Source organism: Perissodus microlepis, chromosome 4 (assembly GCF_051167445.1).
Source record: "Perissodus microlepis isolate ML-2025 ecotype Zambia chromosome 4, ASM5116744v1, whole genome shotgun sequence".
Taxonomy (NCBI): domain Eukaryota; kingdom Metazoa; phylum Chordata; class Actinopteri; order Cichliformes; family Cichlidae; genus Perissodus; species Perissodus microlepis.
Genome location: NC_140464.1, coordinates 5884213 through 5895412, shown reverse-complemented (window position 1 = coordinate 5895412; position 11200 = coordinate 5884213). Strand labels below are relative to the sequence as shown.

Sequence of the window (11200 nt, the reverse complement as noted above, 5' to 3'; positions counted from 1 at the left end):
ACAAATTTACCCTAAATTACTAAAATATCGATATTTTAATGTGAGAATCGATTCTAGAACATAAATGATTGGTATCGGAGGAATCGATATTTCAGTATCGATCCGCACATCACTAGTAACAATTGAGTTTAACATCCAGGCATCCATGAAAACGGAATTTATGACATTTATGAGTTAGAAGTTAGCAGGGAGTTAGCTCGCTAGCTTCTATCTAAATACAATATAGCATGTCCTGACTGCGGGGTTTTGGAAACAAATTAAAACGTACAGCTCTGTTATCACTTCCAGCATAAATGAAGACAGAAAACTAAACAGCAGTGACGTTTGTAGGGTTACTGAAGTTGGGCTAGCTGGTATATAATGATGTGCTACGTGACCGCTAGCGACACAGCTATGTTAGCATAATATAAACAAGCTAACCTTTTTCCCACTCGATAAAAGTTAACGTGAGTGTTCTCGGTGGTCAGGAACAAATGTAATCGCATGGCAGGATGCTGTAAAAGGACCAAACTTCAGCCAGGAGAACAACTGAGATAATCCATCCACAATATGAGGTTAGTCATTCATATACTGCTGCATGGGCTGGGCTGTAGTTACATCCTAAGGTTTTAAAAACTGAGCTTAAATAAATGATTAGCGGTAATAAAAGCCGAGGGAGGTCAACAGTGATCACTGACTGTTTTAGGAGCTTTTTGAGATTAAATAGAAGAAAATACAAAACATTAAACATGTTAACAACATAAAAGCCATATTAAACGCAGACTACTTTAGGCCCGAATTAAAAATACATATATACATATTCATATATATAAAAATACAGTTATTTTCAGTAATGAAAATAGTTTGTTGCGCTAATTTTACATGGGATTTTGCCTTTTCCAAGTGCTTTTAGATATTAAATTAGGAACATTTTAATGTGATTAAACAATGAAATTACCTATAAGCAAGGTCAATGAATGTGGCAATATGAATAATAATGCTTAAATTTACAGAAATATACAGTTAACAGTTGGGTGAAATAACATTATTTGATGTAAAAAAAAAAAAGTTGTATATTCAATTATATTTGAATATATCTACATTATACAGCACAAAATAATTTGATTTATCTTTTAAAATGTGTCAAAAAACTAGATAATGGCTTCATAATTACAATTTACTGTTAATTTTACACAATATCACATGTTAATTTAGATTTTAAGTGTAATTTAACATCCTGAATATTTTCCTGAATATTTACTGGACTTTCAGTTTGAATTAAGTGTGCTCCCTGTAAGATTGTGGGTTTTATCTGTCACAAAACACCCAAAGAACCCTTATTAAACAAAACCCCTGATTATAATTAGGAGTATTTTTTTTTAATCTAGTCTTTTTAGGTACAAAAGCCTGCATGTAAATATAAATTACGCTTGCCATATTATCTGAGGATCTGATGTTTTTATGTTTTATATTATATATTTTATGTTTATATATCTATTTGTTTATTTGATTTACTTTTTTATCGTTTAGAAATAAGAGCGTTTTATTGAATCCGTTAAGATTGACGGTAAACGAGAAATATCGTTAAGATTAACATGTGGTTTATGACAACTCAGGTTTTAAGTGTAACTGTAGTTGCGCGCTGTGTCCGCCAGGGAGCGGCAGTGTCGATAGACCTTAATGTAGACATGCAAATACTTCCGGTTTTAACAATCAAAATAAAAGTTTCATTTTGGAAATGTACAGAAACAAATCCACCACATCCGGTCGCGATACTTTAATTTTGAAAGGTTTTTCTTGATTTTCAGGTGTACCGTCACCACAAGGGCAGTTCATGCTATTTAATCTACACGAGCACTCCTTTTACCGTCACAGGTCGACTTCAGGTGAGCTGTTTATTCACTAGTTTATGATAAGTGGGCTTATTTTAAACGAAAAGGCAGTTTTGTTTTCCTCAAATCGTAAGCGGTGTTGTTAGAGACGTGCTGTCATGCTAGTTAGCTACCGTTAGCATGCTAATGTCAGATTTGCTAGCGGTTAATGAGTGAGTGAAAGCTGGGCGGCAGGGGGGATGGGTTGGGTGATATTAATACTGTTTATGCTTTAATTATATAGCCATTACTAGATAAGGCCGCATTTATAGTTTTAACACAAATGTCACTAAAAAAGTCAAAGACTTAAATCTCTGTTTTAGCTGTTAGCGAGTGTTTAGCAGAGATTGGGTCGGTGGCTAAAAGTTACTTGAGCTAAAGAAAGCTCATAGGATTGAAGCTGCTTAAGTTACTCCCGGCTGGCATGTGTGTCTACAGACGTTTGAAGGTGTAGTTTTATAAGTTTTTTTTAATGATAAAGCGGAGATGCGACAATTAAAGGTACTTTTTTTATTAGTCCTTTCTGGTTTCTGTCGCTATACTGAGAGCGCTTCCTCTTTGGGAATTTGTCACCTTAATATCCCACTGTGTGATGAGATTAAACTTCCTTAGAGTTTAATCTCAAAGAAAGATGGTGGTTTTAGATTAATACTTCAGTCTTTGGGTTAAAGATCTGCTAAACGTAAGACGCATATGCAAGTTCCTGTGGTCAAGTGTTGCTGAATCCTAATAAGTTAGTGGATCTCTTTCTGCTTATCTTGTATTTTCTTTGTTGTTGGAGCTCTGTCTTTGGCATCATTAACTTGATGAACTATACACTCGTCAATAATTACTTTACCACACCTGTCCAAAAATATTGTTCTTTATAATATGTTGTTATATGCAGTTATCAATTTTTAATGTACAGTACAACAACCACATAAATATTTAATGTCCGATCTCATCGATATAGTTCTCAAACACGCTGGTCATAAAGAATGACATTTCCATACCAGATTGGGGTGCCAGTGGAAACTGCGTTACTGTTGGCTGAAAACAAAGGAAGAGGAGAGAGGGAAGGAATATTAGGAGACTGCAAGAGAAGGAAAGGCAGGACTGTAGATGTGAGAGTAGGGACTTGACTGGTTCATAGATGTAGTGAAGGGGGCAGATGTCAACCCCTAAAGGGAGTAGCCAAAAGAAGTATGACCCTTGTCTCTTAGTGGGTGTGGATGGGAATGGTCCTAGGTGGTTATAATTAGTGTTATGGTTTTATTTTCTATGCTTCAGTATGTCTGTCTTTATATCTTAACTCTAAAGTTCTCAAGTAAGTGGCCTTATGTTCTTCTGTTGGGTGGAGTAAGAGAAAGAGAGAGTTAAACTTTAAAATTTTTAGTATCCAGTTGAGGATATGGTACACTTTGAGGTTGTAAAATTTCCCTAAAGCCACAGTTCAGTTTATTTCTCACAGAGAAAGAATTAAAAAAACAAAAACAAAATCAGGTTATCTCTTTTTTTGTGTGTGTAAATCATTCACGGCGGGCAGAACTGTGCAAATGACCTATTTTATTTTGTTGTTGTTTGCTTGGAAACCTGCATATTTACATAGCAGTAGATATCAGGGGGAAGATTTCTTTCTTTTGCATTTTTCCACATGAAAAACCAAATCTGTCCTGAGAACCAGCTCCATGCATAACATCAAGCTATCCTTAAGAGTAAACCAGCATTATAACTTATAAGCGTATCACTAATAAAGCTCTGACACTGCATGTTAAAAGCATAGCACTGTAAGTGTAGTTAGTGATGTATGGAGCTTACAGTTTTTGGTGTTGATGCTAAACAGTCTTCTGCCTGAGGGAGGGTGTCATAACAGTTTATAGGCTGGGTCAGTGGGTGGGTGGGATCCCTCATAATACAGACCATGAAGGGGAGGGAGCTACAAATGAGCTGGGCAGCTTCCACTATGCTCTGCAGCGGCTTCTTCTCAGCAGCATACCAGGTGGTGATGGGGTGTTGAGGCCAACCTGCCTCAGCCTCTTGAGGAAATGAAGTCACTGGTAGGCGTTCCTAATGATGCTGCAGGTGCTACTGTTCCACGTCATGTCCCTGGAAATGTGTTCTCAGATGTATTTGAAGCTGTGGACTGTTTCTACAGCTCCTCCTCTGATGAAAAGGGAGATGGAGTATTGCTCCTCTTCCTGAAGTCCAAGACCAACTTCCTTATCTTCCCCACATTGATGCAGAGGTTGTGCTTCCCACACCCATCTATTATATCTTTCACATCCTGCAGATATCATTCTTTTCTACATTAACAAAAGATTTTGCGTATAAAAGTTTGGCTTTTCACCAGAACTGGTTTTATAAAATGGACAATGATTAAAGAAAAATGCACAGATTTCTGTTAAATGAAGTTACACAATACTCTTTGAGTATTTACAAATAAGGTGACATAAGTGGCTTTAATGTTAACCCTTATTTTCCTGTTTGTCGCATCAACATTCTCTCTGATGCAGGTCCCACCATGCGAAGCCTCTATCTCCTCCTGATACCTGCTCTGCTGCTCCTCTTGGCCATCCCCGTCTCCAGGGGGCGTTACAATGATGATTTTGACGATGGAGAGGACCTAGCAGACTTCGATGACAATGACTTTGCCGAGTTTGAGGACATGACCGATGATTCAGCAGCTGAAGCAGAAACCGCCCCTCCGCCTCGGGCTTCACCATCCTTGCAGCCGGATGAGGATGAAGATGAAGCCACAGTGGAGCTGGAGGATGGACAGGATGGTTTTGAAGACCCAGACACACAGGTTCATTACCTTCTAACTCTTTACGTCTCAGTATTTGAACACAGTTTTCATACTAAATCATGTTTGTTTTGATTTATTTTGTTTTCGTATTTTACTAGGATCAAGATATATACAGCAAATATGACCAGGAGGAGTTTGAGGGGATTGGAGACATGGAGAAGACGGGACACTCCATGAAAGACCCCCTGATAATCCACACGGTAAGCCGGGCGTACTGCTGAAATCTCCTAAAAAGCAAGTCTGGCATAGTGAGTGGAGCATTCCTAATCCTTAAATATACTTTGCATGTTTGTGAGTCCACTTACTCCTGAGAAATAGGACTGTGAGTGCAAGGGTCCATGCAGATCACTAATTTGACCACACATAAATTCTCCATTTATATGTGGAGAGTTTACATTATTGTGCAACAACTTGACATGCTCTCCAGTCTGTGGACTTCAAGCAGACTTCAAACAAGTAAAATGGGGATGATGACTTGGATATGTATTGCTAGTCATATAAGTGAAGTGTCCAAATGAATGCATAGATGAAAGAGAACTCTGCCTAGATGTGGTGTAGCAAAACCTTCCACAGGGGAACTTGTTCTGCCATCAATACTAATCAATGATCATTATCATATGTTAAAAAACAAAAACACTAAACATGCTGTCTTATAATACAGAAAGATCAGCAGTTCAGGAAAGGTTTATGCCAGTTTATGCCAATGCTAAAGACACAGACATCAACTTTATTAATCCCACACTGAGGGAATTTACATGATACAGCAGCACAAAGAAGAAAAAAAATCAGTATTATACGTTTAGAAATGGAAAGAAACGACTGTGTACAAATTAAAAAATTAAAAAAGCCAAAATACTGCACAAGAGTAATTTGTACTGTATATTAAAGGTTGCTTTATCCAGTAAAATACACTCAGATTTTTTTTTTTTATGTTTACATAAAGTGCAGTGGGAGTGATGGTGTATACACTCATACAGTCCCGATCAAAAGTTTAAGGCCACTTGAAAAATGTGGGAAAAAAAACATATTTTGTATTGTTGGATTTTAACAAGGTTCCAAGTAGAGCTTCAGCATCCAACACGAAGAAATGGGAGTGAGACTAAACATTTTTTTTCAAGCATGCAATTTATTGAAAACAACTCTTAAACTGAAACAGGCTGTTTTACAGCTGATCAAAAGTTTAGGACCACATGCCTTTAAAAGGCCAAATCTGTGCAAAAATGTGGATTCATTGTAATTTTCTGTCAGGTAGTCACTGTCATGACGTTCTGATGGCAAAGGCAAAAAAACTTTACCTTTTGAATGTGGATTGTTTTTAAATTATTATTATTTTTTACATTTTTCAAGTTGGTCTTAAACTTTTGATCCGGACTGAGTTTTAGCACATGTAACACACCCTATTATGTGTGTGAATTGTACCATCTAACTGCTGTCAGGAGGAAGGAGCTATGGTGCTCTGTCCTACACAATGGCTGTAACTGTCTAATGCTCAAGGAGCTGCTCAGGGCCTCCACATTCTCATGCAGGGGGAGAGAGAGGAGCTGTACATCGACCATAATCCTCCTCTCACCACCTCTATAGAGTCTAGGGGACTGGCCAGGACAGAGCTTGACCTCCTCATCAGTCTATTGAGTAAAATAGTCTCAGAGTTGCACTGATTTGAGCTAGATTACTAAATTAGTCAGACTGATACCCTGGCTGTTATTCACCTGTTTCATACACAGTGGTGTCTGTGTATGTCTGCAAAGGAATGACCGATCTCAGAAATGTCAAACCAGGTTTGGGGTTATTTAGAATCATTCCAGAACAAAAGTAGCAACCTGTAATATCCCCATGATGTTACAGTCAAAAAGAAATCAACCAAGTTTTCAACCTGAAGATTGTTTGTTTTTTGTTTTTTTTTAAATTGCCATTGTTTAATAGTTCAGAACATCTTAAAAAAACAAACACAAACTTCAGTAATTCAGGGCAAAAATCACATTTAATCATTATTTTAATAAACAAGCCTCATGTAGTTATTGAACTAAAAAATTGAATTTAAAGTTTAAGGACAGATTAATTTAAATAAAACATGTACGGCTGAACAAGTGGATGTGTTGGAAGACACAAGGTCATTCTGTAGTCATTAGGCTCAGACTAGCAAGTGTTTTGTGTTTTTTGACTGTAAACCAGTCTTTCCAGGGCTGCAGTCAGTCCCCGCTGGCCCACAGCATGCCTGTGGGTGTAGATGGGGGCAACAAGAGCCCCAGGCAGCAATGAACTAATCCACCTAGGGAAGAACAGCGCAACATCACTGGGGAAACAAGCAACAACCAAATGGCACAATGTATTAGCAAACAGCTGCAGGCTAATAATGATCCTAAGGAAGGACCACCTGCAAAAACCTTTTTATGAATTTACTTCGAGATCAGTGAGGCTTCCGGGTACTTTTAGGAGTCATTTTGTAGTGAAGTGTAATAAACTTTTAATTTAAAATCTTCTAATTTTATTAAAGATGCTGTTAAATGTTTACATTAAAAACAAGGATAATAAAAACAGGCCTTAGAGTGAGAAATTATAAATTAATCTTTATTGTCTTTTTTTTTTTTTTTTTTCTTTCAATTTAATCTTCATTCCTGACTGAGCTGCCATACTCTTGGCTGTTTGCTTCTCTGCAGGTTCCTGCACATCTCCAGAACAGCTGGGAGAGTTACTACATGGAGATCCTGATGGTGACGGGCCTGCTGGCCTATATCATGAACTACATCATTGGAAAGAACAAAAACAGTCGCCTGGCTCAGGCCTGGTTTAACTCGCACAGGGAGCTTCTTGAAAGCAACTTTGCACTAGTGGGTGAGTTCTTTCCACACTGCCAGAAAGATTACTCAACAGGCTAGATCTGCTTCCTTGTATTTAGTGTTAATGGTTAGCATGAGGTTAACTGTTGACACTTTGTAGGTGATGATGGCACCAGTAAAGAAGCAGTAAGCACTGGGAAGCTGAACCAGGAAAATGAGCACATCTACAACCTCTGGTGCTCTGGACGTGTGTGCTGTGAAGGCATGCTGATCCAACTCAAGGTGTGGGCAATGTGTTCTAATATACAAGTATGAGTATTAGATATATGTATGCTACATGTATCTCATGTTTTTATTGTCTTTTAAAGTTTCTTAAGAGGCAGGACCTGCTTAATGTTTTGGCCAGGATGATGAGGCCCGCCTGTGACCAAGTGGTACGTTTTCACTTTTTCTTTTCTCTCTGCTGTATATTGCTGCAGATACACTTTCTAACTAGCCGCGTCTGTGGGTTGGTTTTTGTTGTTGTTTTGTTTTGGGTTTTTTTTTTTGCAGCAAGTCAAAGTGACTCTTAATGATGAGGATATGGATACTTTTGTATTTGCTGTGGGCACCAAGAAGGCCATGGCCCGGCTTCAGAAGGAGATGCAGGACTTGGTGAGTTTCCTCCTCAAATTGGACATGTAATTTTGAAATTCACTGTTTTTATGCAAATACTGACTTGTGTAGTCTGAATTCTTTGAATTTTTACCAGCTATGCATTAATATTAAAATAAAAGCCTTGTTTTTATGTATTCATTTATTTTTATTTTTTTTATCTCTTTTTCCTCAGAGTGAGTTCTGTGGTGATAAGCCAAAGTCTGGAGCCAAGTATGGGCTCCCAGACTCCCTGGCTATTCTTAGTGAGATGGGCGAGGTTACGGATGGTGTGATGGACAACAAGGTGAAGTCTGGCTCTCATATCAAAGCAGTGTCATAAAAGAGCCTGAATATTCTGAGAATACTCTTTAAATCTGTTGCTGTCATTAAAACTCTGTGTTGCCTCCCTTTTTTTGTCATTTAAGATGGTACATTATATCACCAATCATGCTGATAAGATTGAGTCCATCCATTTCTCGGACCAATTTTCTGGTCCAAAAGTTATGCAAGAGTAAGTAATCATTTACTTTTTCAGACTATAGTTAAGAATTTCTGTCTACTGATGGATTTATTTGATGCTTCAGGGAGGGTCAGCCCTTAAAGCTGCCTGAGACCAAGAAGACACTGCTGTTTACATTTAATGGTGAGCATGTCATTTCTGCTACTGTCTTGGACATCGTCATTAAACCTAATTTGATTTCACTGGTGTTTATTTTAATATATTTTATGTTTTTATATTCAGTGCCTGGCATGGGCAACACCTCTCCCAAAGACATGGACGCTCTGCTTCCTCTCATGAACATGGTGATCTACAGCATCGATAAAGTCAAGAAGCTTCGTCTGAACAGAGAGGTGTGTACAGTGCACCCACTATTGCAGTGTTTTAATGTTTTAGCTTCTTTTTTTAATCATTCTTGTATGTTTAGGGCAAACAGAAAGCTGATAAAAACCGTGCCCGTGTGGAAGAGAACTTCCTGAAGCAGACTCACGCTCAGCGTCAGGAGGCAGCCCAAACACGGCGGGAGGAGAAGAAGAGAGCAGAGAAGGAGAGGATCATGAATGAAGAGGACCCTGAGAGACAACGTCGTCTGGAGGTCTGCAACAAGAACTTTTCAGACTGAATACACTCAAAATGATATGATATGGTATGCAGTAAATGTGCAGATGGCTTTAGCTAAAAGAAAAAGAAAAACTGACCAAACATGGTAAAACCCACTAGTAAGTGAGTAACTAAAATATTTATATACCACTTTTCATAGACAAAAAACACACAAAGTGCTGGACACAATTAAAAGACAATATCAACAGAGAACCATGTTTTAAAAAAAGAACTTAAAAAACATAAATGAAGACTGTGAGAAGAAGACTCCACAGAGTCAGATAAACAGAGCTGGAGTGGTAATCTGCTCCAAAGCCTTGGTGGCACAGACGGAAAAAGCTCTGTACGAGGGAAAACTAATAGATTTTGCGCTTGGGAGCAAAGACAACAAGCAGCAGTGTGACAAGAAGTCTGGACCTTGTCCATTTGGTGTTCTGGTATGCAAGTGTGATAAAAAGCAGGACCTAATGACTGGTTGCAACATGTTTTCAAACTAACTGTCTGTTATTGTAAATCAGATTGGTGAAAGTTTGGAAATAACTGCAATCTGAGTGATTGCAGTTAGCCTGAGTTTGAGATGGGTTGCCTCCCATCAGGCAACATCTGCAATCAAAAGTGGCCAGAGGTTGAGGGAGTTTCATGATCAGCAATTGACTGCTGCAAGTCCATCTCTGAATGCAATCGGCTTTGAATATCTTTTAGATATCTTCAGTTCAAGTGACTAATATTATCAGTTATAATGTACATTGATGGTGTTGGGGTGTCACAACACTTTTAATTAAGACACTTATACCTTAGCAAGACAGCAAGTGTGCAAACTCTGCAAAATTCAACTCTCTCATGTGACATTTTCAGGAAGCTGCCCAGCGGCGTGAGCAGAAGAAGATTGAGAAGAAGCAGATGAAGATGAAGCAGATCAAAGTCAAAGCCATGTGAAACATCACCACAGGGATGAGGATACAAGCACACATAAAAGCAGTGCTCAGCTCAGACCGTTTTCTTCCAGCTTGTCTCACCACGTCCACAGCTCTTCCTTACAAGTCGCTCAAAGCTTCAAACAGACGTCCTGCACCTCTGGATGTGTCGAGCTTAGCTGTTTGTATCACCACCTGCTCCATGTCAGTGGCTAAATCTTAAAGACTGTGAGTGAATATGAGGACTTTTTTTCACCATTGAATCTGTCACCACTTCTCACGCCAAGATTTTTCCCTGAATTTCATGAACGTTGCGTAGCTCAGTGAGCTTTTTAACCTTAATTTGCAGGGAAGGAATACGCTATTTGGTAATACTCACACATTTTTTTTAAAGGAATAAAAGGATTGCTGTGGTTTCATTGGATATATATTAGCATTAATATAATAAATGATACTGTCAAGGACGTTTTAATTTATATATGCAATGTGGTTGATTTCTTGCAAGTTGTTTCTAATCTTTATCTGAGCAAACAATAAAATGTACTGGAGTCTGTTGGAAAACTTTGTTTTTAATGGTAAATGACAAGGCAGCTGGTTATGGGTGTTAGTGTGGTGTGTGGGTAATAAAATAGTCTCTCACTATTAAATTGATATACTTCTTTGGGTGGTAGTTGTTGAAAGCGTGAAGGGATAAAATGGGCACCAGAATACGGGTGGGGCTTAGTGCTAAATTTAACTAGTAGACTCCGTCAGCAGTCTGAGCTACATTTGGTAACATCGGCATGGTCGTGTCTTAACAGGCTGAAATATTATAGTCCTGTGAGGCTGGAAGTCATTTGTAATCGTGAAGGTGTTTAATAGTTTACTGAATCTGGAGAAATGAAGTGCAGAAATGGACTTGTCATTTTGTCAGCTAAAATAATTTAATCCTTGTCTTTGGTAAAATGTTAGTAACTTTTTTTTTTTTTTTTTAAAGTGTGACAGTCCCAGATGTTTGTTTAATGAACTCTCCTCTCTGGTTAAAGTAACAGAACAGAAAGCACTTGTTAGTATTATTGGCAGTTTATTGCTGCCCTGCTTTTAAAGGTGAACTAGAACTACATCAATTTACTAAATGTACAATTCAGCAGCACAAACCA

General features: G+C 38.2%; 1 protein-coding gene across 2 annotated transcripts; it reads left to right on the top strand.

Moving 5' to 3' along the window:
- The first annotated feature begins 464 nt into the window (after nucleotides 1-464).
- On the top strand, nucleotides 465-10622 carry ccdc47 (coiled-coil domain containing 47). Of its 2 annotated transcripts, XM_084925257.1 has the most exons (14): nucleotides 465-554; nucleotides 1788-1865; nucleotides 4343-4635; nucleotides 4734-4835; nucleotides 7293-7467; nucleotides 7573-7694; nucleotides 7781-7846; nucleotides 7965-8066; nucleotides 8242-8352; nucleotides 8474-8559; nucleotides 8633-8691; nucleotides 8791-8900; nucleotides 8975-9142; nucleotides 10003-10622. In XM_084925257.1, exons 2-14 carry the CDS (start codon nucleotides 1814-1816, stop codon nucleotides 10081-10083), a joined length of 1527 nt encoding a protein of 508 aa, XP_084781383.1. In that variant the 5' UTR covers nucleotides 465-554; nucleotides 1788-1813; the 3' UTR covers nucleotides 10084-10622. The 2 variants fall into 2 exon arrangements, with proteins under 2 accessions (XP_084781383.1, XP_084781382.1); XM_084925256.1 differs by lacking the exon at nucleotides 465-554 and having other exon boundaries at nucleotides 1743-1865.
- Nucleotides 10623-11200: the final 578 nt, after the last annotated feature.